Source organism: Paroedura picta, chromosome 8 (genome assembly GCF_049243985.1).
Source record: "Paroedura picta isolate Pp20150507F chromosome 8, Ppicta_v3.0, whole genome shotgun sequence".
In the NCBI taxonomy this organism is placed as follows: Eukaryota; Metazoa; Chordata; class Lepidosauria; order Squamata; family Gekkonidae; genus Paroedura; species Paroedura picta.
In genome coordinates this window covers 58,976,242-59,003,366 of record NC_135376.1, presented here as the reverse complement: position 1 = coordinate 59,003,366, position 27,125 = coordinate 58,976,242, and the positions used below count along the sequence as shown (strand labels likewise).

At 40.7% G+C, this 27,125-nt stretch overlaps 1 protein-coding gene across 1 annotated transcript in view; it reads right to left on the bottom strand.

Annotated features, from left to right (window-relative positions):
• DMBT1 (deleted in malignant brain tumors 1) overlaps window positions 1-27,125 on the bottom strand; it is a 219,150-nt gene that overhangs the window by 44,840 nt on the left and 147,185 nt on the right. The window contains exons 3-6 of the mRNA XM_077350946.1: window positions 6,387-6,689; window positions 3,923-4,231; window positions 2,001-2,321; window positions 328-648 (exon numbers count right to left, since the gene is read on the bottom strand). Coding sequence (XP_077207061.1) covers window positions 328-648; window positions 2,001-2,321; window positions 3,923-4,231; window positions 6,387-6,689 — 1,254 coding nt within the window. The remainder of the gene's footprint in view (window positions 1-327; window positions 649-2,000; window positions 2,322-3,922; window positions 4,232-6,386; window positions 6,690-27,125) is intronic.

Below are 27,125 nucleotides of genomic sequence, written 5' to 3'. Positions count from 1 at the left end.
TCTAACACTTTCTAAACATTACAAATATTATCATTCAGGTTGATTAGAACTATACCCTGCACTAAACATAAAGTGAAGATATATTAATGGTAAAAATAATGTTTATCTATACATAAAAAGTGGAGATTACAGTAGATATTTGAGTTAGATATTCCATGCTACTTTCCGAAAGACCACTTCAAAGACTAAATAGTATTGCTTGATTTGTAAGGCAAATTAAAACTGTACCTTGCAAAATTTATTTGCCTTTGTTCATCCTTAACATCATTCTTCAAGTGATTGACAAGACATGAAGTTACAAGAGAAATGGTGGTACTGTAGCCATACCTTCACAGGTGACACCAGCATCTTCCTGATGACCACAGTTATGTGAGCCCCAAGGACTATGAAGGCACTCAGACAAAGAAGATTCATGTCCACTGCACTGAACATTATCCAAGGTAATAGGGCCTGAACCTTGGCCAAAAGAGGCGCTTCCATGTGCTGATACTGCTGATCCACATCCAAGCTGTTGGCATACAACCTGTGCATCATTCATGTCCCATTCATCGTCACAGATTGTCCCCCATATGCCATTATGATAGATTTCAACACGACCTTCACATCTGTTTTCTCCATTTATGAGTCTCAAGGAACCTTCAGGGGGAACTGGGGGAAATAGATTTTAAAAAATGACATGTTATTAGGTTTGTACTAAGGTGATCCATATGATTTCACTACTGATCCAATATGATTCCTTGTCAACAGCTGGATATATTTCATCTTATATTTTTATGTAAAGTTAATTTCAAGGGAAATTTGCTGGATTATCTATCTAATAATTATCCAAATATTTCTGAATTGAAAAAAATGTGGAACTAATTAAATTGGCATCTATCCATGGATAAACTGATGTATTAAAGATTCTAACATGAGGTGGAGTAACCCCATAATTATTTCTCACACACACACACCCAGTAACATTTGTCAGTTCTTTGGAAGCAGTGGCTGGATGGCTCAGGCAGAGCCACCTGAAACTCAACCCCTCCTAGACATAGATCCTGTAGCTGCAGGGAAGGGGACAGGATCAGGAAGCGTGTCTCCTATGCCTGGACGGGGTGCAAGTAACACTTGCACCAATCACCAGGAATTTGGGGGTGATTTTTTTTGCCTCCTTTTGCAGGGAAGCTCAGATCATGAAGGTAGCCCGTACGGCGTTTTTCCATCTATGCCAGGCTTGGCTACTAGAGTCCCAATTGTCCTCAGACCATCTGGCCACTGTGATCCATGCAACAGTGACTTCCAGACTGGACTTCTGTCACTCGCTGTATGGGGGCCTACCCTTAACTTTGACCTGGAAACTTCAGCTGGTTCAGAATGTGGTTTTCAGGGTCCTTACAAGGAACCTTTGGAGGCCTCAAATTCAGCCAGGATGGAAACAACTACACTGGCTACCATTCTGCTTCTGGATCAAGTTCAAGTTTTTGGATTTAAACTTCAAGGCTAAACTGAGAGGCAGAATATAAATCCAAGTATAAATAAATAAATTAATTAATAAACAAACAAACAAACAAACAAAAACAAACAAACAAACAAATAAAAAATAAAAAAATATCCATTTAATTCTCAATTGAAAATTATTTCCAACTAATTAAACTGGTATCTACCTAGGGATAAATTGATATATTAAAGTTTCTAACACTTTCTAAACATTACAAATATTATCATACCAGTTGATTAGAACTATACCCTGCACTAAACATAAAGTGAAGATATATAAATGGTAAAAATAATGTTTATCTATACATAAAAAGTGGAGATTACAGTAGATATTTGAGTTAGATATTCCATGCTACTTTCCGAAAGACCACTTCAAAGACTAAACAGTATTGCTTGATTTGTAAGGCAAATTAAAACTGTACCTTGCAAAATTTATTTGCCTTTGTCCATCCTTAACATCATTCTTCAAGTGATTGACAAGACATGAAGTTACAAGAGAAATGGTGGTACTGTAGCCATACCTTCACAGGTGACACCAGCATCTTCCTGATGACCACAATTATGTGTGCCCCAAGGACTATGAAGGCACTGAGACAACGAAGATTCATGTCCACTGCACTGAACATTATCCAAGGTAATAGGGCCTGAACCTTGGCCAAAAGAGGCGCTTCCGTGTGCTGATACTGCTGATCCACATCCAAGCTGTTGGCATACAACCTGTGCATCTTTCTTGTCCCAGTCATCGTCACAGATTGTCCCCCATATGCCATTATGATAGATTTCAACACGACCTTCACATCTGTTTTCTCCATTTATGAGTCTCAAGGAACCTTCAGGGGGAACTGGGGGAAATAGATTTTAAAAAATGACATGTTATTAGGTTTGTACTAAGGTGATCCATATGATTTCACTACTGATCCAATATGATTCCTTGTCAACAGCTGGATATATTTCATCTTATATTTTTACGGAAAGTTAATTCCAAGGGTAATTTGCTGAATTATCTTTAACCGCTCCTGCGGAGCGGATTAAATAATCGATTAAGGGCACCTAGGGAGGGCCCTAACTGTGATGAGGAAGGGTGCCAATTCCTCATGACTGACAATCGGAGGGCCCAATGGGCAGGCGCTTTGTGCCTGCGGATTGGGCCCTCCGATTGTCAGTCCGGCAACAGGGGACCAATTGCGAGCTGCGCGCAGCGCCCTGCAGCTGCCTGCCGCTGCCCCATACTTGCTGACGCCTCCAAGAGGCCGGCCGCACCCGGGAGCGACCATTGCCACCCCCCGCCACTACTACACGCGATAAGCATGCCACCGCCAATCCGTCCTCCCTTGCCTACGAGGCCCAACCCGCCCACATGCTGCCTGAACCTCGCCCGGCCACCCCGGAGGACCTGCGCCAAGCCCGCTGCGTGCCTCCTGCCCTCCGACGACGAAAGCTCCATACAGCCCACACTGTCTTTGTCCCGGATGTTTCCACCTCAGGTTGGCCGCGACCTGCTGGCGCCCACTCCCCGCACACCCTCCGAGACGTCCCCGCTGCGCCACGACACTCCCGCACCCTGCTAGCACCCACTGTCTTAGTTACAGCGGGCTCTATTTCTAGTCTATCTAATAATTATCCAAATATTTCTGAATTGAAAAAAATGTGGAACTAATTAAACTGGCTATGGATAAACTGATGTATTAAAGATTCTAACATGAGGAAGAGTAATCCAATAATTATATCTCACAGCGATATAATTCTTAGTTTAAATTTATTTTGAACTAATTAAACTGTTATCTATCTAGGTATAAATTGATGTATTAAAGTTTCTAACACGAGGCGGAGTTACCCCATACTTATATAATATACTGCCCAATGAAAAAAAAACAGGTTTATTAAATACTCCACATTTACAGACTAGCAAAATGAGAAATGATAAGCAATGAAAACAATCAGCAGATCATTTCTATGTTCCTAAATAGAGCTAAATGCTTCTGTTTACAGATGCCATTCGGATCCAAAGAATTTAACTTTAATTAGGATTGCACTACAAGCCTTATTCTAGGATTAACAATATAAATTACTTCATAGGCGGTTCTTACTTTACCAGTTCCCTCATAGCATGGCATCCAAGGACACCAGGTCTTTATAGTATAAATTCATCACTAAGCATCCAGGAATTTTACCATTCCTCTTAAGTAAAATTATATGACAAACTAAGATTCAGGTTAAGAAATATCAATTGTAAAGATGGTGACATATTTATAATGGATTTCTGTCAGAATTGTTGCATTAAAATGTGGCTACTGTGGTAGATATTCGAGTTTAGAGAGCACTATATTTGGTATTTGAATAATAAGGATAATTAAAACTGTGGCTTGTACTGTGCATATGTCTTTGACCTCCCTCCATAGCATAACTAACTAAACATAAATGGTTGGCATGTAGCCAGCCATACCTTCACAGATGACACCAGCATCTTCCTGATGACCGCAGTTATGTATGCCCCAAGGACTATGAGGGCACTGAGACAAGGCAGATTCATTGCCCTTGCACCGAACATTGTCCAAGGTGATAGGACCTGAACCTGGATGGAAGTAGGCGTTTCCGAGTGCTGATATTGCCGATCCACATCCAAGCTGTTGGCACACGACCTGTGCATCATTCATGTCCCATTCATCGTCACAGATTGTCCCCCATATGCCATTATGATAGATTTCAACACGACCGGTGCATCTGTTATCTCCATTCACGAGTCTCAAGGAACCTTCCGAGGGAACTGGAACAATTTTTTTTATATGCTGCCATATCATATATTGTCAACATTTACAAACATTTTGCCTTATATTTTTATGTGAAGTTAATTTCAAAATTAGTTTTCTGGATGATCTCTGTAATAATTTTGAATCAGGCACAGGCCTCACTGCTTAATGGGACTTACACCACAGCCTAAATTAAATTAGATTATATTTCCTGCAAATATCTCTTATTTTGTATTAAAATATGGCTGAACAAGGGAGCAAAAATTGTTCTTCCTTTAACCATTCACAAAGCCTATAGTGATTGAAATACACTTCTAGAGATAAGTGGATTCTTTCTTTCTTTCTTTCTTTCTTTCTTTCTTTCTTTCTTTCTTTCTCTCTTTCTTATTTATTTATTTATTTATTTATTTGTTAATTTATTAATTTATTTATTTATTTAACTTATATGCCACTACTCTTGGCCTAGCCATCTTGTGGCAGTTCACATTGGAAGATAAAAACATATAAAATTACACAAATTTCTTCAACAACAGAGAAGAAGGAGAATCAAATAGGGTATCTACTGGAATTTCTAACCAGGGGGATGAATTTAATTCAGATGACCATCAGGTATACTATTGTGGATAAGAATCTCGCAATGCCCAAAAATGATGTGCTTATCATCATGGGGGATTGGAATGCTAAAGTAGGAAGCCAAAAGATAACCGGGATAACAGGAAGTTTGGCTTTGGAGTACAAAATGAAGAAAGGCACAGGCTGGTAGAATTTTGTCAAGAGAATACAATGGTCATAGCAAACACTTTTTTCCAACAACCCAAGAGACGACTCTACACATGGACATCACCAGACGGTCAACACAGAAATCAGATTGACTATGTGCTCTGCAGCCAAAGATGGAGAAGTTCTAAGATGGAGATGTTCCAGAAGAACATCTACTTCTGCTTCATAGACTATGCTTCATAGACTAGCTTTTGATTGTGTGGAACACAACAAATTGTGGCAAATTCTTAAAGAGATGGGAATACCAGCGCATCTTATTTGTCTCTTGAGAAATTTATATGCAAGTCAAGAAGCAACAGTGAGAACTGAACATGGAATCACTGATTGGTTCAAAATTGAGAAAGGAGTTCGGCAAGGCTGTATACTGTCGCCTTGCCTATTTAACTTGTATGCGGAGCACATCATGAGAAAGGCGGGATTAGAGGAGTCACAAATTGGGATCAAGATTGCAGGGAGAAATATCAACAACTTCAGATATGCAGATGATACCACTCTAATGGCAGAAAGTGAAGAGGAACTAAAGAGCCTGTTGATGCGGGTGAAGGAGGAGAGTGCAAAAGTTGGCTTGAAACTCAACATCAAGAAAACAAAGATCATGGCATCCGGCCCTCTCAATTCCTGGCAAATAGATGGGGAAGAAATGGAGATAGTGACAGATTTTATTTTCCTGGCCTCCAAGATCACTGCAGATGGGGACTGCAGCAAAGAAATTAAAAGACGCTTGCTCCTGGGGAGGAAAGGTATGGCAAATCTAGACAGCATCCTAAAAAGCAGAGACATTACCCTGCCAACAAAAGTGCATCTAGTCAAGGCTATGGTATTCCCAGTTGCAATGTATGGCTGCGAAAGTTGGACCATAAGGAAGGCCGAGCGTCAAAGAATTGAGGCTTCTGAACTCTGGTGCTGGAGAAGACTCTTGCGAGTCCCTTGGACTGCAAGGCGAACAAACCGGTCAGTCCTAGAGGAGATCAGCCCTGACTGCTCTTTAGAAGGCCAGATCCTGAAGATGAAACTCAAATACCTTGGCCACCTCCTGAGAAGGAAGGACTCCCTGGAGAAGAGCCTAATGCTGGGGGCGATCGAGGGCAAAAGAAGAAGGGGACGACAGAGAATGAGGTGGCTGGATGGAGTCACTGAAGCAGTAGGTGCAAACTTAAATGGACTCCGGGGAATGGTAGAGGACAGGAAGGCCTGGAGGATCTTTGTCCATGGGGTCACGATGGGTCGGACACAACTTCGCACCTAACAACAATAACCACAAAACTGTACCCTGCAGTAGGTATCCTCCCTTAATAACATTCTTCAAGTAATTTACAAGAAAGAAAATCATAACTAAATATACAAGAGAAATGGTTGTTTCATAGCCAGCCATACCTTCACAGATGACACCAGCATCTTCCTGATGACCGCAGTTATGTATGCCCCAAGGACTATGAGGGCACTGAGACAAGGCAGATTCATTGCCCTTGCACTGAACATTGTCCAAGGTAATAGGACCTGAACCTGGATGGAAGTAGGCATTTCCAGGTGCTGATATTGCCAATCCACATCCAAGCTGTTGGCACACGACCTGTGCATCATTCATGTCCCATTCATCGTCACAGATTGTCCCCCATATGCCATTATGATAGATTTCAACACGACCGGTGCATCTGTTATCTCCATTCACGAGTCTCAAGGAACCTTCAGGGGGAACTGGGGGAAATAGATTTTTAAAAATGACATGTTATTAGGTTTGTACTAAAGTGTTCCATACAATTTCACTACTGATCCAATATCATTCCTTGTCAACAGCTGGATAGATTTCAACATGACCGGTGCATCTGTTATCTCCATTCACGTGTCTCAAGGAACTTTCAGAGGGAACTGGAACAAAACTTTTTTTTATATGCTGCCATATCATATATTGTCATTTACAAACATTTTACCTTATATTTTTATGTGAAGTTAATTTCAAAATTAGTTTTCTGGATGATCTCTGTAATAATTTTAAATCAGGCACAGGCCTCACTGCTTAATGGGACTTACACCACAGCCTAAATTAAATTAGATTATATTTCCTGCAAATATATCTTATTTTGTACTAAAATATGGCTGAACAAGGGAGCAAAAATTGTTCTTCCTTTAACCATTCACAAAGCCTATAGTGATTGAAATACACTTCTAGAGATAAGTGGATTATTTATTTATTTATTTATTACTTAAAACTGAAAGGGTAAAGAGGAGAGCGACGAGGATGATCTGGGGCCAAGGGACCAAGCCCTATGAAGATAGGTTGAGGGACTTGGGAATGTTCAGCCTGGAGAAAAGGAGGTTGAGAGGGGACATGATAGCCCTCTTTTAGTATTTGAAATGTTGTCACTTGGAGGAGGTCAGGATGCTGTTTCCGTTGGCTGCAGAGGAAAGGATGCACAGTAAAGGGTTTAAACTACAATGATATAGGTTAGATATCAGGGGAAAAAAATTCACAGTCAGAATAGTTCAGCAGTGGAATAGGCTGCCCAAGGAGGTGGTGAGCTCCCCCTCACTGGCAGTCTTCAAGCAAAGGTTGGATACACACTTTTCTTGGATGCTTTAGGATGCTTTGGCCTGATTCTGCGTTGAGCAGGGGGTTGGACTTGATGGCCTATATGGCCCCTTCCAACTCTATGATTCTGTGATTCTGAAATGAGTTGGTATAGCTGTTTTTGTAAAATCTCAAAAATGTCACACACTGTCCCCCATATGCCAGTATGATAGATTTCAACACGACCTTTGCATCTGTTGTCAACATTCACTAGTCGCAGGGAACCTTCAGAGGGAACTTTTTTACAAGAAATAAATAATGTTTGATTTTATTGAACTTTTAAAGGCAACTTCAATATTGAAGCCAAATCATTCTTTGTCAGTTCTTCAATGTCATCTCTTCATGCACTTTTAATTTCAAAGTGAATTTTGTGGATTATCTCTTTAATATTTCTGGTGGCTCCATTAATTAGTCTCATTAGTCTCAAGGACCCTTTATAGGGTACTGGAAAAAAGAGATTTTGTTATATGACAGAAGTGTTATTTTATTATACTTATAAAGGGAACTTTATTACTTATGCCAAATCATTCTTTGTCAGCTGTCAGAATTCATCTAATGCCTTCAAGAACAGTTAATTTCAAAGTGAATAATTTGAACTATGCCTTTAATAATGCTCCAAAAGATTTTTGAATTGACAAATGCACACAAATTAAAATGGGTATTTGGAGTCTAACTAGAACTGATTCTACTAAAGTGCCTCTGATGGTATTATGGACAGTGTAATAATACATGTTCTATTGTTTCTGTCCAGCACTAGCACATGGACATAGTCTCTGTGGCAGAGGAATTTTCTTGTAGTGGCCCTCCAGACCAGCTGAGGGCATGGCTAAACATCTAGCTTGTGAAAAGGCTCTTCTCTGTTTGTTGATCTCTAAAGAATACAAGTACGGGGCTGGGACTAGCCTGTATTTAATCTCGAGAAGCCAGATTTCTTCCATAATTCTTAACACAGACAATCAGTTATGTTATCTGAAGAAAGAATAGCAGTGGTTTATTGCATCAAATGCATAAAATTACTTATGTCAATATACATCTCTCTCTGGCCCTGAACATGGTTCATTTCCGACAATGTGAAGATGATGTTTGTGTCAGTCTAGCTGATTGTTGCTACTCCTAAACAGGAAGAATGGCAAGTTCTACCTTGGCCTATGCACATTCATTGCCACAGAAAGGATATATATGTGCTTTAGGGCTAGCAATAACCGGGTGAGCCTAGGAGATCTCCTGCAATTATAACTGATCTCCAGCCTACAGAAATCAGACTTCCTGGTGACAATGGCTACTTTGGGGAGTGGACTGTTTGGGGAGGGGTGATGGAATATTTTAGGGCTTCCTTATCTAAGCACACCATTAGCAGAATCCATAGACTTGGACTTGCAAATCAGGCTTTATTGGCATTCCACAAAGTGTATTTGGCTTTTCATGAAATATTCTTTCCAAGATAACTAGAACCTACAGTGTCAGCATTCTGAGAAAATAACATTTATGTTATAGAGAAGGAAAGCAATCCTTTCATTAAATAGTTTACTGTCAGGTATTGTTGAAAAGGAAAAGGAGGGGAGGGAAAGAGATATAATGTAGTATATACAAAAATATAAACATGAACATAAACTTAAACATGCATACATACATTAAAATAAATCTGCAGAATTATTCCAAATATCAGGAAATATACCATCTGGAGTTATTTTGAATATTTTGAATATGGCTTTATTCAATAAAATCTGCATTTTCCAATGGAAAATGTCATACCACCAAGGAAAAGTGGCTTGATTTCCAGATTTCAGGTTTTTACAGGTTGTAGATTGGCAATTCAAGTCTTGTACTCTTTCAATTTCGTAAGAAAAAATCCACAATCAATTTCATTTGATTGGTCTATAAAAATCAATCTCTGAAAATATCGGATAGGTCTTTTTCACTGTCGAGAGAGATTTTTTTCCCTAATCGCTTTACATATCCTTACATATTGATTGGAAAGGAGTATTCATTAAAGAAAAATTAAGCATGTTTTCATTAATTCAGTTCTGAATATATTAATTGGTCCACAATGGCTGCCTTCTCCAGACCTCAGTTAAAGTTTCCATTTGTTCTGACAGTCTCAACACTAAAAAGACCTTCTTCCTTGCTCACCTGAGTTTTATTCTCATTCTTCAATTGAATGACAAGAAAGAAAAACATACATGAACTCACAAGTGAAATGGTTGTTGGGTGGCCATTCCTGCTGAATACAGTTATATGTACCTCTCCCTTTTTCATGCTTCTCTCTTTCCCACCCAACATTCAGGCCAACTTTGTCTGCCCCCCCCCCATCTCTGGATGACATCTGACCAAGCTGCACAGTGGCTTCCAGGGCAAGGCTGAGTATAGCCCTTACCCAGGAAAACTATGGCCCAAATGCATTGGGGAAGGAAACCCACAAGGACTTGTAGGAAGAATCTCACTTTCCCCTGTATCACTCTCCCCACACTATTTCTTCTTTCCTTCCTTTGGGAAATCTCCATACCTTAATGTTTTCTTCCTTCCTTTTCTCCTTCTACCCAACAACCAATCTACCTTTTCAGTCCTCCCTATCTCCTGCTATATTTTTAATGTATTTTTTCATGTATTCCCCACTTTTATGCACCATGGGTCTTTGGAGGAGCTGTGAGAAGGAGTGTGTTATCCCAGGAGCTGACTCAGGAGCTGACTGCCTTCAGTGCACACAATACTAATAAAACCCAAAGGACTATCTGGTTCTGGGGGGGGGAACAATTTTTACAAATGCAGCAAGTGTAAATTAGTGGCTCTGCTGGAGGAGAAGGTCCGGGGATTAGAGAAACGATTGATTACATTGCAGGAGGAAGGAAAGCTTTCTAAACAAAATCTGGAGCACCTAATACAGGAGAGTAATAAATGGAAGAATGTTACACATAGGGGTAGAAGAATAAGGAGAAGTTCTGACCCACTGATGCTCAGCAATCGGTTCCAAGATCTGCCCGAAGAGGTTGATTCAGGAACACAGGAGCATGAAGAGCAAGCCCCAATGTAGACCAGGAAAAAAAGTCACAAGCCCCCACAGGTGAGAGTTCTAGGTCTTCTCCCCCACCGACCCCATGAAGCTCAGGAAACACCTCACAGTCCCCCACAAGACAGAGTTTTAGTTCTGCTTCCATTGGTATGAAGAAACGGGTGCTGGTAATTGGGGATTCCCTGCTAAGAGGCATAGAGGCCGAAGTGTGTAAACCAGACTTGTTGTCTCGAGAGGTCTGCTGCCTACCTGGTGCATGCATCAAGGATGTCACAGAATGGCTAGACAGGCTCATCAAGCCCTCAGATCATTACCCGTTCCTTCTCATCCATGTAGGAACAAATAATACTGCCCAGAAGCGCATGAAACATATTAAGAAAGACTTTGTGGATCTGGGGAGGGGGGAAGGTAAAGGACCTGGGAGCACAGGTTGTGCAATCTTCTTAAGAACTTGGTATCTCAAAACTGTTTGTTTTTTTCTCCCCGATAAATTTCTATAAACGTAGGTGTTCTCCAAGTACCCCATCTTTTCTAGCATTTGGAGGTTCTCTTTGCACTCTTTGGGTGGACAGAGGGTGCACACTTGGGTTTAGATATATGACTAATATATGAAGCATAAATGACCCTTTTCTAGTAGTTTCTATGTTTGCTTCTTGAGCAGAAGAATGAAGAATAAAATACAAATCAGGAGAACACTGCAGTTAGTTCAATTTACTGAACTAAATATAGACATATTCACTGAACCAGTGCTGTATAACAGTATTCCCCAACCCCGGTGATAAAAAAAGTTGGGGACCACTGCTGTATAATATGTAGCAGAATATACTTACCAGTTGTCGGTGGGTGGGTTGTTAATTCTTGACCTGAAAAAGAACAGCAAAATATGAGTCAGGAAATTATTGTGATAGTTCAATAGAACGGACTCAAAGCAAAGGTGTGCACCGAAGGTGCTTACCGGTTGTTGGTGGACGGGTTGTTAATTCTTGAACAGAAAAAGAACAGCAAAATATGAGTCAGGAAATTATTGTGATCAGTTCAATGGAATGGACTCAAAGCAACGGTGTGCACCGAAGGTGCTTACCGGTTGTTGGTGGACGGGTTGTTAATTCTTGACCTGAAAAAGAACAGCAAAATATGAGTCAGGAAATTATTGTGATAGTTCAATGGAATGGACTCAAAACAAAGGTGTGCACTGAAGGTGCTTACCGGTTGTTGATGGACGGGTTGTTAATTCTTGAACAGAAAAAGAACAGCAAAATATGAGTCAGGAAATTATTGTGGTCAGTTCAATGGAATGGACTTAAAACAAAGGTGTGCACTGAAGGTGCTTACCAATTGGAGGTGGACGGGTTGTTGCTTTTTGAAAAGACAAAGAACAGCAAAATATAAGTCAGGAAATTATTGTGGTCAATTCAATTTAATGGGCTGAAAACAGAAGTGTGCACCGAAGGTACTTACCAGTTGTAGGTGGCAGGGTTGATGTTTCTTGATCAGAAAAAGAATAGCAAAATATGATCCATGAAACTATTATGGTCAATTCAATGTAAAGGACTGAAAATAGAGGTATACTCTGAAGAAGTAATGTCTAATACAGTTGTTCTCAACATTTTTTCCATTGAGTACCCCCTGAAACATTCTTCAGGCTTTAAGAAACCCAGAAGTGCTATCAGCAGGCCATACCTTCTTGCCATGCCCTCAGAAATCACCTGCCACCAGTTGTGATGTCACTCAGACACTCCCACCAGACATCACCAGGCCACTCCCACAGCACAGGAAATGTAGTTTCAAATCATTTGTGAACAGAACCATTCCTGTACTCTAAATGGCTGCCAGTTTGCTCTTCTTCACCAAAGGGAGCTTGCAGTGGCAAGTCTATCCTGCTTCAACACCCTCACCCCCACATACACCATAAACAGGGCTAGATCAGGCCTATGTCAAGACATCCCCCCCCCTGGTAGTTACGTTAAAGTGATGCTTTCTTCTCTGAACTCCAGTCACTACCACATGTGATGAGCCTTGACCAGCAAGGATTTATATGGACAAGGCCTCTCCCCTTCCCACCCCCTCCAGGCCCATCACTGGCAATTTTTTGGGTGGGGGGTCAGGTCAACATATCATTTAATTTTTTTTAAATCCAAAATATACATATAAAATTAACTCCCACCCAGTTGCCAAAACCTTTCTGGGGCTATTGCAACACCCTGGTCTAATATATACAAGGTGTTTACCAGTTGTAGGTGGAGGGCTTGTTACACCTAGAACAAGACAAGCAAAGCAAAATGTGAGCCAGGAAATTATTGTGGACAGTTCAGTTTAATGGTCTGAAATGGAGGGTATGTACTGAAGCTGCTTACGCTTTGTAGGTGGCAGGGAAGTTGGTTCTTGAACAGAAAAAGAACAGCAAAATGCAAGTCAGGAAAATATTTTAGTCAGTTCAATTTATGAACTCAACAAATAAGGGTGCACTCTATTCACTCTCTAATATGTAGCAGAAGGTGATTACCAGTTGTGGCTGTTGTAGTTATTGTTGTATTTAGAACAGGAGATGCCTGAGAAGATTCAGGGGTTGTTTTCTCTAAAAACAGCAAAGCAAAATGTGAGTCAAGAAATTATTGTGATCAATTTACTGAAGAAGAGCTGTTTTTGTATACTCCACTTTTCTTGAACCAAAGAACTCACAAGTTATTTACAAACAAATTTCCCTTCCTTTCCCCATAACAGCTACCTTGTGAGGAGGGTGGGGCTGAGAGAGCTCTAAGAGAATTGCTTTCTTAGAAAAGCTCTAAGAGAACTGTGACTAGCCAAGTTCACCCAGCTGACTAAAGGTAGAGGAGTGTGGAATCAAACCTGGTTCTATAGATTAGAGTCTGTAGCTCTTAACCATTATACCACGCTGACTCTCAAACTCATTCATGAACTCAAAATAGAGGTGTACACTGAACTAATCCTGTGTCAATATGCAGCAGAAAATCCTTACCAGTTGTAGGTGGAGGGGTTGTTGCATCTAGAACAGGAAAAGCAAAGAAAAATATGAGCCAGGAAATTATTGTGAACAGTTCACTTTTCTGGACACGAAACAGAAGTATACACTGAAGCAAAGGTGCTTACCAGTTGTAGGTGCAACGGTAGTTGTTTCTTGAACAGAAAAAGGACAGCAAAATGTGAGCCAGGAAATTATTGTGGACAGTTCAACAAAGTTGAGTTCCTATATGTAGCAGAAAGTGCTTACCAATTGGAGTTGTCGGGGTTGTTGTGCCTAGAACAGAAAAAGTAAAGCAAAATGTGAGCCTGGAAAATATTGTGTCCAGTTCAATTTACTGAAGTCAATATAGAGGTGTGCGCTCCACAAATACATATCTGTTTTATTTTAAACTTGTATAAAGCTCCAGTGTTTCCTGAGTAGGAGGCCATCTGTATGAGCAGTTTCTCATGTTCAAAAGGGAAAAGGAATAATTGAAGGGTTTCAGCAAGGAGCTAAAAACCCTGGTTGAGAAAGCCTGCTCTGTTTGTTTCTGAGGGTAGCCATTTCATTTGTTGTAACCTCAAGGAGCCAGTCCTCAGCAAAAATTAACATGACAAAAGACAATGATTGCAACTTAGACAGAAGGGACAGTATCTTTGGAGTATTTACAAGTAGGAAGTGAACTTTAAAATGTTGTTAAAGGTATTGTGTTATTCTTATCCAGTATTATGATGTTTTTGGTTTAATTATTTTTAATGATGAGATTCATTCACAGCTCTGCCTGGGGAAGGAATTGTTGCAGGAGTTTGCAAACATGTAGAGCTTTAAAATAATTTTTTCAAATGTATTGCATTATTTCCATGAAGTATTATCCATGTTTCTCAAAATAATAATCACCTTTCTCCCTCTTTTAAAGGGACCGCGAGGCAAGCTAATTTTTTTTAATGAGACTCATGCGTTTAAATGCGTATGCATCAATTCATAGATGCATAGGGCTCCTTTTACTGCAAGCTCTCCTGCAATGTGGAGCCGTGAAGCTTTAAAAAAATTAAATTTGGGGAGATTTGTTGTTGTTTTTTTTTGGTGGGGAAGAGGCATGCTTTATGGGCAAACTGATGGGGAAAAGTTTATTTTGTGCTCTGCCTGGGCGATTGTGTGCCTATTCATTGCAAGAAAGAAAGAAAGAAAGAAAGAAAGAAAGAAAGAAAGAAAGAAAGAAAGAAAGAAAGAAAGAAAGAAAGAAAGAAAGAAAGAAAGCCCCGTTTCAGGTGAGGAGCGAGGGAGGTGGGCTCGAGGGTGGGCACTGGAGCTAGAGAAATCACTGCTTTGACCACTTTGGCAATGCCCGTGTCTTTTGTGAATGGCTGACTGGCTGCTCTCCTGTTCGCTCTACATGGCAGGAGGAATCCAGTTTATGCGATTCCCCTGCAAGCACTTTAAAATGGAGGATGTAGCTGCCGGTTTGTTGCTGTAACGCTGGATGTTCACAATATTGTGCAAAACGCCAAAAATATGGCATTTAAAAAAGGTAAGAATTTCACCTTTTTTATCGGGTGCAGAATGGCCCTCAGAGTTATGTGAGAACATGGGGTTGAAACAGGCTTTCTCAACTAGGGATTCATGATGTCCCTGGAAAGATTTCAGTGACTGGGTAGGAGTTATTGATTTTTACTATATTTTTAAAATTAAAAAATTATCAGGTGATATCACCATATAAGGTCATGTTAACCTGTTTCCCCCACCCCCGAAATGGCCAATGATGGGCCTGAAGAAATTGGAAGGGGAGGGGTCCCGACCATACAAATCCTTTCTGGCTGAGGCTCATCATATGTGGTAGCAACTGGAGTCCAGAGAAGTGAGTACTCTCATTTAACAGCAGGGGGGAATGGAGTGCCACGGTCCTGCCCCAGACCTGTTCCTGGCATTGTGTTCGCAGAGCCGCGGATCGCCTTCCCCGGGGCCTGGGGAGCTTTTTCCCAGATCGGGGGGGGGGGTGGGAAGCTCCCCAGGCCCCTAGCGCCCGCTGAATTTTGGTTTCAGCAGGCTCTACTACTAGTCTGTAAATATTTATGTACTGTCACTTTTTGTGCTGTGGGAATGGCCTGGTGATGTCACATCTGGCAGGAGTGTTTGGGTGATGTCACTTCTGATGTCATATGATTTCCAGTGCTATGGCAGGAAGATGTGGCCTGCTGATATCACTTTGGAGGTTTCTCAAAGCCTGAAGAATATTTGAGGGGTTTCTCAATGGTAAAAAGGTTGTTTATGCCCCCCGCAGGGCTCTTTACTCTGCAGGTATGAATCTACTGGTTGTCCTGGGCCCCCAGGATGTCTACCTGGCCTCGACCCAGGCTAGGGCTTTTCCAGCCCTGGCCCCAACCTGGTAGAATGAGCTCCCAGAAGAGCTAAGGGCCCTGTCGGAGTTGTCAGCTTTCTGCAGGTCCTGCAAGACGGAGCTCTTCTACCAGGCATATGGTTGAGGGCAGGGTGGCATCCTGGTGTCACCATCTGAGGACCTCTAATTGAGGCTAACTAGGATCCTCACTTCCAGTGAGATAGTTATTAACCCACATGCTGAATGAAGGGGGAAAGTTTGATATTTTTTACTGTTCGCCATCTTGTTTATATTGCTATATATTTATATTGTTATATTTTTGTTTTAAGGGTATTGTTAGGGGATTTTATTGTGCTTTTATTGATTTCTGTAAATCTCCGTGAAACATTCATGAGTGGCGGCATACAAATATAATTATGAATGAAGAAGAAGAAGAGTTGGTTCTTATATGCCACTTTTCTCTACCCGATGGAGGCTCAAAGCAGCTTACAGTCACCTTCCCTTTCCTCTCTCCACAACAGACACCCTGTGAGGTGGGTGAGGCTGAGAGAGCCCTGATATCACTGCTCAGTCAGAACAGTTTTATCAGTGAGGTGGGTGAGGCTGAGAGAGCCCTGATATCACTGCTCAGACAGAACAGTTTTATCAGTGCCCTGGCGAGCCCAAGGTCACCCAGCTGGCTGCTTGTGGGGGAGCGCAGAATCAAACCTGGCTTGCCAGATTAGAAGTTCACACTCCTATGAATAGATGGATGGATGGATGAATGAATGGATTGGAGGCTTCAATGCAATTTAGGTGTGAAAGTTGAACCATGTCTAAAAATGAAGAGAAAATAGATTGCACTTACCTATCTGGAATCTCCATTGCAAGGGAGATTTCACACAGAATCACATTAACAGCCAGGTTACCATGGAAAATCACCCTAATGTCCTAGCAGCCCTGAACTACTAAAATTGTAATCTCAACTTTATGTTTAAAATTGGTTACTAGTCCCCCCCTCCCACATATGGCTTCCTGTCATCTTCTGTCTATATGTAGCAGAGGGCTTAATAGGGCTAGTTTCTGGGTCTGTTGTTTCTTGGAACAGAAACAGATATTATGAAAATAGAGATGCTGCTTACCCAGAGTTCTTGAGCTTAGTTCTTGAACAGAGAAAGGAAGAGAAAAAAAAAACAAGTCAGGTAAACATCAAGGTTAGTGTAGCTAATCTCAGTACAATCAAAATAGAGGCACACACTGAATCAGTGCTGTTAAATACATAGCAGAAGAAGAAGAGACTAAGGATGGTGAAGCCAGCTAAAGAAGATAAGGAAAAAAGAAGGCATGTTAAATAATGCATACATACATGTATGCATGTCATAAAAGTTCTATACAGAAGTAGTGTTGGGAAAAAACACCCATATTAGTTGTTTTTTACATTTCAGATAATTACTGTACAAGTCCTCACATCTTCTATCTATATGTAGCAGAAAAATAGAGATGCTGCTTACCCTGAGTTGTTGACCTTGGTTCTTGAGTAGAAGACAGAAGAGCCAAAAAGCAAATCAGGAAAATATTGTGGTTAATTCAGCTCAACTCAGTACAATCAAAACAGAGGTATGCACCATCCATATGTGCATATCAGCTCAACCTTATTCTTTCTCTGTTTAAGTATTTAAAGAGCATAGGTGCAAGACTCTTCATGAGCAATGGGGAAAAGGGGGGGGGATGAAGAATTCCCTTCACTTCTGAGATACCAGAACCTGATTGATTAACATTGTGCCTAACCTATCATGAGCATTACACATCTAGTACTTTCTGTTAAAATGATCACTTAACAAAGTCATATTGAGCAAGATAAATCAGCAAAACTAACCAATTAAAAAGGAAATAAATATTACCATCATAAGAAGCTGTGAAATCTGTGAACACAGAGGGATGTGCAAAGATCAGAAACATGATTTTTGATATAGTTAACATTGTGATGCTAAGGCATTAAAAATGACATCTTGCAGTGTATTGTGCAAAGGCTGGACAAGGTACTATTGCTGATAATGAGCTAATAATATAAAGTTTATAGTTTCCTGCTCATTTCAATATTCAAGGGATTTTAAAGTCTAATCTTACATTGAAGCCGAGAAGTATCATACAACATGAATGAAATCATTAATAAATGGAGACTTTGTGAATCCTTCACAGGAGACTTCTTAAAACTTTCACCAAAATGGGACAGCAATACTGCCAGTTCACCGTGGTCCATTTTTTGATGAAATGTATAACCGTGCAAAAACAAAGAGACAGGGGCCAATAAGCTAAGTTCTTTTTCCACTGAAGTGTGAACACAGTGACTGTTCAAAGTAAGTGCTGAATGCACAAATCATAAATCACAGTGCATTTTAGGATGGCACATGACCCTTTGTCCACGTGATAACAGTATTCTGTTCCTGGCTGGGAACTGTTGTTTACTCTAACCAATCAGTACATTGGCAACTTTTGCACAGGTCAAGCATCAGATGTCATCATAGATATAGCTTGAGTCAAAAGAGAGCATAGAAAACTGTGCTTGTGGACTGACTCCTGTTTCATCTAAGAGTTCAGAATGAACTTACAAATAATACATACATATAAGGTAAAGGTAAAGGTATCCCCTGTGCAAGCACTGGGTCATGTCTGACCCTTGGGGTGACGCCCTCTAGCGTTTTCATGGCAGACTCAATATGGGGTGGTTTGCCAGTGCCTTCCCCAGTCATTAAAGAACTTTAAAGACACTTACAGAAAGGAGCTTTGTTTTACTGTTAAGCACTTCTGGCGATTGCGTCTCCGGAAGCTCGGGGGCGAGAGCGAGGGAGGGACATTTTTTCTACCACTACATTGAGAACACACATGTCTTTTTGGGATGTGTTGCAGGTTGTTCCCAAGAGTCTAGTGTTTTTTTTAAGGGGAATCTACTTTTCTGAATTTCCCAAAAAGTGCTACAACAAAGCGATTTTTGCGGGAGTGTTGCAGGAGTGTTGCAGATTGTGTATGACGTCATGCGGAACATTGAATTAGTAGCATTTACCAAAGGTAAGACTTCTGCTACATTTAAGTTGGGCAGAATGGCACTAAGTTTCCACCAAGGGACAATTTGCCACTATAATGATATACATTCCAAATCAGTGAACATCAAAGGTAACTTTTTGGGAATTTTTACATGCCACAAATTGAGCAGGAAAAGGTCTTGCAATCTTAGACAGTGTGACAGAAAAATATGAATTGTTGGTGTCTAATATCTGTGGTGTATACTGTGATAATGTTGCCAAAGGTCTGTAGGCATTGTTCTGGAAAAATACCCCAGACTGTCCCAACACAAATACAGCAACAAAAAAAAACCCAACAACATCACAATTCCTCTGCACCTCATTCTGTATATGCCATAGATTTTGCTATTCAAAGGCAGGCCCTTTACTTCAGAAGTTACAGAGTTCAAAAGTTTCCTTTTATGTTGTTGTCTTTGTTCATGCAGCCAGCCTTTTGTATGCTGCTAAAAAGTTAAAGGTATCCCCTGTGCAAGCACTGGGTCATGTCTGACCCTTGGGGTGACGCCCTCTAGCGTTTTCATGGCACACTCAATATGGGGTGGTTTGCCAGTGCCTTCCCCAGTCATTACCGTTTATCCCCCAGCAAGTTGGGTACTCATTTTACCGACCTCGGAAGGATGGAAGGCTGAGTCAACCTTGAGCCGGCTGCTGGGATTGAACTCCAAGCCTCATGGGCAGAGCTTCAGACTGCATGTCTGCTGCCTTACCACTCTGTGCCACAAGAGGCGCTATACATACATATACACAACTGTATAAACAACACACGAATAACCCACTTGAATAGCCTACTTAAGCAAATATAAATAAAGTAAAAATTACCATATTGTTCTATTGTTGTTGAACCTATTGAAAGAAAGAATATTGATTTATACTTGTTCTTTCTGTTTGTCCCTTGCATCTGTTAAACATCTTATGTTGTATGCTAATGAGATATCTGCCTTCTAACTCTATGGATGGATTGGTAACTTCTATTGCATGCCCACTAAAGCTTATGCCTTGAATAAACCTTTCTTGGTCTTAAAGGCGCCACTGGACACAAACTTTAGTCTGTTGCTTCAAACCAGTATGGCTACCCACTTGAATGCTTATCTATGTGTCCTGTCTTTGAAATGCTAGATAGCCTATATACTAATTAGTATATTATATATTGGAGCCCCACTAATCTTCAGATATACAAGTTACCTGTCCCAAGACAACTATCATATCTTGTACAAAGCAAAGTGAGAAATTGGTACTTGTTTTACATTTTGAAAACTAGAAGAAGAAGAAGAAGAAGAGTTGGTTCTTATATGCCGCTTTTCCCTACCCGAAGGAGGCTCAAAGCGGCTTACAGTCGCCCTCCCATTCCTCTCCCCACAACAGACACCCTGTGGGGTGGGTGAGGCTGAGAGAGCCCTGATATTCCTGCTCGGTCAGAACAGTTTTATCAGTGCCGTGGCGAGCCCAAGGTCACCCAGCTGGTTGCATGTGGGGGAGTGGGGAATCAAACCTGGCATGCCAGATTAGAAGTCCGCACTCCTAACCACTACACCAAACTGGCTCTCTCGATGGACTTTTCTTTCTGGCACTGGATAACATCTTCATTGCTGAGGCCCAAAGTGAATTAAAACAAATGAAAATAATGCGGTAAATATTATAGCTAAAATATGAGATGTTTCAAACAAGATATAGTAAGAAACAATATAAAAATTAGCACAGAACACAGTATTATTTCTAATATTCCTAGGTATGTTTGAGATCTTTATGCCTTACAGTATGATCTCCAGGTAGGACTTTACGATTATATATTTACAGAGGAGAATAATAAGCCGAAAACCAATGAACCACCTGACTTTTCCCATGAGTTCCAGTGGGCTTTGGATATATTGTACTATTCATGCTGCATTGTAAACCATTTTTGAAACTGGTGAAAGCTTCACAAACAGTTGTGTATCTGTCACTGGCACCTACTCCAAGAGGACAAAAATCAATGCGCCTGCTCGGTACAGTAGCTTTTTGGATCCTTGCATTGTTAAACTGCAAGGGATATCTACATTTGTTTTAAATTCCTAAAGCTGCCCCATGTCTCCTTTTTAGCTATGCCAAGTTTTTTCCCATTTCTCCAAATCAAATAGATTTCTGAACACATCAATGCAGCAAAGGCACTGACATATTCTGGATGACCAGTCCGTGCACTGTGTGCAGCATTTGCACCTGCTATAGGCCTAAATACCTTTACTAACTTCATTGCAGTCCTTTGCATGACTTTGCAACTTGTTTTCTCTCGTTTAACTAACAACTGATAAGCAAGTCCATGAATACATACATGAGTCTATGTACAACAGCGAGGAGAAAAGAAAGAAAAAGAAGAGAGAAAATGCAGATACATTTAACTATATTACCTGATGTACTTAAACATCCTCCAAGCAACACTAATAGCCAAGTAAAAATCATCATGGAATCCATTTTGCTGGATTCTCTGCAATGCCATTGAAATATACCTCGGAATATATAGTGTAAAGCATCTGAAGGGGTGTGCCCTGCAACTTGATATCTTTATCTCAACATAAATGAACAAAGGTGGAATTGTATTTTTCTGGCAATTCTCTGCTTCCAATAAAGCTATATTTTTGTTATTATAATTTTTAATATTCCCTTTCCTTGTCCAGAGACACAGTTGGCTGAATGTTATGCTTGGAATGGGAGAGATAAGCATCGCTTGCGTCAAGTGCAAGGCAAACATTGGGGAAACATATTGACTTTAACACTGCCTTGGAACACAGACATAATCCCTTATTAGCCTTGTCAATTTAAGCGGAAAAGACGTTTGATAGGTTGAACTTGGATTCCTTGTAGAGAGCAAAGTAGTCTGTTGATGTTTCCCTGAAATTAATTATTAGTACATAGAAAACTGTCCTTTAAAAGAATCATCCTTTAATCTGTCTAGTAGCCTTTGGCACATACCAGGAGTTCCCTCTTTCATTCCTGTTATTTAATTTGTCTTCAGGACCATTGGCATTTACTGTCCGAATGCAGATTTTTTTTGTTATGAGACTATGAATATGAACTCATGTGAGAGATTTATGTGCCCTTGCAGGGAATTTCCTGCTCTCTCACAATTTATCCTCCCTTATTCACTCATTTCCACTTTCTCTATACACTACCACATTTCCCCAGATGCATTTTCTTCCCCTCCCCTTCCCACCACCAAGTGCTTGCCCTTCCAATCCCATCACCAGTTTCACATCACTTTATTCACTTCACCATTTTCCTGTCATTTTTTCCTCCACAGCATCACATTCTCCACCCATCCCATCATCATTTGTTACCAATTCCACTTATTGCACTCCAACCCCGCCTTTCACCATTTTCTTCAAGATTCTGTTATCACTTTCTCCCCACACTGCTGCTTGATGGACTCCAACCCCCTCCCCACTGAGCCTTTCACTGCCACCTATAAATCTCCCAACACCACTTTTGCTTCTCCTTGGCCAATTGTTGGGAATTTTACCACAATCTTACCACAATGTCTTGGTTGCTAGGCACCCACACAGTGCTCAATGGGATCTTATGAAATCTTCTTTGGCATTGCATCTCTAGTTTCGAGACTCCCCCCACCTGCCTGCTTTCTGGTTTATAGAAATGGTTTCTCAATCGCTTTCCATTTGGTTTCTTCAAATCAGAAGATTTTGGAAATTTGCATCACTTTTCTGCAATTCAATACAAAAAATAGGGGATGGAGGAATCTGTAAAACTGCAAGTAGAGCTGCATCTGTGATAGAATAAAACCTTTCTTGCCTGAGTATTCTGTAGTACTTTTGGTTATATGAAAAGCTACTCCTGAAAGTCAAGGAACTCTCAGGTGTTTTATAGGCTACTGCTTGACTAGAAATCTGCAAGCTTTGGGAATAGGCTGTCCCTTTAATTTACAAAGATAGTTTTCAGTGTGATGCTCCCTATAATAGCAATCCCCAACCTGTGGGCTGCAGACCACATGTGGTCCGTCGACTAATTGGAGGTGGGCCGTGAAGGACGCCTTCTCCCCCCCCAGCCCTTTACTTCATCCCCCCCCCCGGCCATTTACAACACACTTTGGGTGTCATTGTCTCCCATCACGCCCAGATGGGACTATCTTGTTGCAGAGAAACAAGCTCAGGGTTCCCATTGATTTGTCATTGTCATGAGTTAAAATTTCCATGAAAATAAAATGTTCTTTATGTTCATTGTTGTGGCGTGTCTGTATCTTATTTTGAAGGGATGTTTAAACATTACCATAGCGATTAGAGAGCGTTAGGGGAGTGGTTGAAAGTAGAGGAGTAAACTACCCCCCCCCCCCACTGGGCCTCAGTAAAATTGTCAAGCATTGAGTTTTCCCCGGTGATAAAAAGGTTGGGACCATTGCCCTAGAAGGTCATTAGTAAGAAGGGGCTAGCAGAGTCAAATCGTCCCTGTGGTGCTGGAAGCACTGCATGGCTACGCAGCTCAGATCTGGACTCCTGATCAGAATCAAATATATCTTTCAGCACTGCTTATCCCAGTATTATTATTATTTATATATTTCTTAAAATTTGCCCAACCAGACCTCCAAGAAAGCTTACAATTAATAACAGAGCATTATAAAAGCATATTACTTGCTAGTTTCAAATTACTTGCTAGTTTCCAAGCTATAACTAGTAAACCATGGGTCTAAATAGCATGAGAAAATAAAAGAAAATACCTGCCCTATAAAATTAAAGAAAATATCGACCCTAAACCTAAGGGTAATATGCAGATCCATGCCACTTTGGGATTCATGTTGTAATTGATTTTCAGTCTGCTTCATTGTAGAGTCAAATATATATGCATGAACTAACATAAAATTTGAACTTTTGTTACCAGGAAGGAATCAATTTAGGGAATATCCCAGAAAATCTTCCTGTGTTTGTATTGTGATGTCACTTGACAGAGATAAGTTTAGAGTAATTATATTTCTTGACTGCTTTGACATTTATTACACTGTATATGCTATAATAATATTTGAAAATTTCCTAAGTGTGTTTATAGAGATCAAATGAACACCAGGAAGTGTATAAATGGTTGCTTTGCAAACTTGCACACTGACGTTTCTCATGTATACCATAATAGAAACGATTGATCAATGCAGAAAAAGCAGTGCTCTATCAAAGGGAATGTCTAAATATTTATTATGAAGTGCTTATTTCACAGACATATATACACACACATTTATTTGCACAGGCAAAAAAACACACCTTTACAAAATTCTTAGACTTAGATGTTTTCTACAAGGAGAAGGGCTAATAGTCTCCTCATTTCCACTGCAACTGACAATAGAACAGTGTTTCAATGAGTCTTCTCTCTGGCAGATTTCCATGCGTTTTCCCTTCCCCATTTACAGAGGCCACCCCCCCCCACACACACACACACATACTACAGGGGCTTTTTCATTCTTTTAATCAGCAAATGGCATGTTTCATAGCACTAACATTATAACAATCTATTTAATGATTCCTCTGAACCCCCAGCTTTTGTTTTTGTCTGACCCCACCCCCTGCCCCCCAAGTAACTTTGTCTGGTCTCTTTCATTGTGATAATATAAAGGGAAAGGATTATCTCCACAACAAAAAGTGATATAAATAAATACCAGAATAGCTGACATTTGTGGAAAGGAAGTAAATAGTGACATGCTTGATAACTGAATATTTAGCGCATCTGTAGCAAAGACTCAGTCACTGTACTTCAGTTAATCATAATGCTAGAACTTTCTCTGGCATCAGCCAGCAGGGTTTCCAGCAGTGGCTAGCAGATAAAGTAATTTAATTTGAAGCCTGAAGCAGTCTATAAGATAATATATGGGACACTCCCACCAAATGGCAGGAAAAAGTAAGGTGACCAGATTGTCCCACTTTTGGAGGGACATCTGGGGGTACCTGGCAAATTGTACTTATGTTAAAATTAAAATATATATATATTACAATACTATTTTTGTGCTCTATGCATTCTATGAAACTTTTTGTTGCTCCATTTTGTTGTTGTTGTTATGTGCGAAGTCGTGTCCGACCCATCGCGACCCCATGGACAATGATCCTCCAGGCCTTCCTGTCCTCTACCATTCCCTGGAGTCCTTTTAAGTTTGCACCTACTGCTTCAGTGACTCCATCCATCCACCTCATTCTCTGTCGTCCCCTTCTTCTTTTGCCCTCGATCGCTCCCAGCATTAGGCTCTTCTCCAGGGAGTCCTTCCTTCTCATGAGGTGGCCAAAGTATTTGAGTTTCATCTTCAGGATCTGGCCTTCTAAAGAGCAGTCAGGGCTGATCTCCTCTAGGACTGACCGGTTTGTTCGCCTTGCAGTCCAAGGGACTCGCAAGAGTCTTCTCCAGCACCAGAGTTCAAAAGCCTCAATTCTTTGACGCTCGGCCTTCCTTATGGTCCAACTTTCGCAGCCATACATTGCAACTGGGAATACCATAGCTTTGACTAAACGCACTTTTGTTGGTAGGGAGATGTCTCTGCTTTTTAGGATGCTGCCTAGATTTGCCATAGCTTTCCTCCCTAGGAGCAAGCGTCTTTTAATTTCTTTGCTGCAGTCCCCATCTGCAGTGATCTTGGAGCCCAGGAAAATAAAATCTGTCACTATCTCCATTTCTACCCATCTATTTGCCAGGAATTGAGAGGGCCGGCTGCCATGATCTTTGTTTTCTTGATATTGAGTTTCAAGCCAACTTTTGCACTCTCCTCCTTCACCCGCATCAACAGGCTCTTTAGCTCCTCTTCACTTTCTGCCATTAGAGTGGTATCATCTGCATATCTGAGGTTGTTGATATTTCTCCCTGCAATCTTGATCCCAATTTGTGACTCCTCTAATCCCGCCTTTCTCATGATGTGCTCCGCATACAAGTTAAATAGGCAAGGCGACAGTATACAGCCTTGCCGAACTCCTTTCTCAATTTTGAACCAATCCGTGATTCCATGTTCAGTTCTCACTGTTGCTTCTTGATCTGCATATAAATTTCTCAAGAGACAAATAAGATGCTCTGGTATTCCCATCTCTTTAAGAACTTGCCACAATTTGTTGTGCTCCACACAATCAAAGGCTTTAGCATAGTCAATGAAGCAGAAGTAGATGTTCTTCTGGAACTCCCTAGCTTTTTCCATGATCCAGCGTATGTTGGCAATTTGATCTCTAGTTCCCCTACCTCTTCGAAATCCTGCCTGTACTTCTGGAAGTTCTCAGTCCACATATTGCTGGAGCCTAGCTTGTAGGATTTTGAGCATAACTTTGCTAGCATGAGAAATGAGTGCAATGGTGCGGTAGTTTGAACATTCTTTGGCATTGCCCTTCTTTGGGATTGGAATGTAAACTGACCTTTTCCAATCCTGTGGCCATTGCTGAGTTTTCCAAATTTGCTGGCATATTGAGTGTAGCACTTTTACTGCATCGTCCTTTAAGATTTTGAATAGTTCAACTGGAATGCTGTCACCACCACTAGCTTTATTGTTGCTCAGACTTCCTAAGGCCCATTTGACTTCACATTCCAGGATGTCTGGCTCCAGGTCAGTAACTACCCCACTGTGGTCATCAGGGATGTTAAGCTCGCTCTTGTATAGTTCTTCTGTATAATTTTGCCACCTTTGCTTAATCTCTTCTGCTTCTGTGAGGTCCCTACCATTTTGGTCCCTTATCATACCCATCTTTGCATGAAACGTTCTCTTCAAATCTCCAATTTTCTTGAAAAGATCTCTGGTCCTCCCCATTCTATTGTTTTCTTCTATTTGTTTGCACTGTTCATTTAAGAAGGCATTCTTATCTCTTCTAGCTTTTCTCTGGAATTCTGCATTCAATTGGGTGTATCTTTCTCTTTCTCCCTTGCCTTTCACTTCCCTTCTCTCCTTAGCTATTTGTAAAGCTTCCTCAGACAGCCATTTTGATTTCTTGCATTTCTTTTTCTTTGGGATGGTTTTAGTTGCTACCTCTTGTACAATGTCGCGAACCTCCGTCCATAGTTCTTCAGGCACTCTGTCTATCAGATCTAATTCCTTAAATCTATTTGTCACCTCTACTGTATATTCGTCGGGGATATGATTTAGTTCGTACCTGAGTGGCCTAGTGCTTTTCCCTACTTTCTTCAATTTAAGCCTAAATTTTGCAACAAGAAGCTCATGATCTGAACCACAATCAGCTCCTGGTCTTGTTTTTATTGCCTGTATAGAAC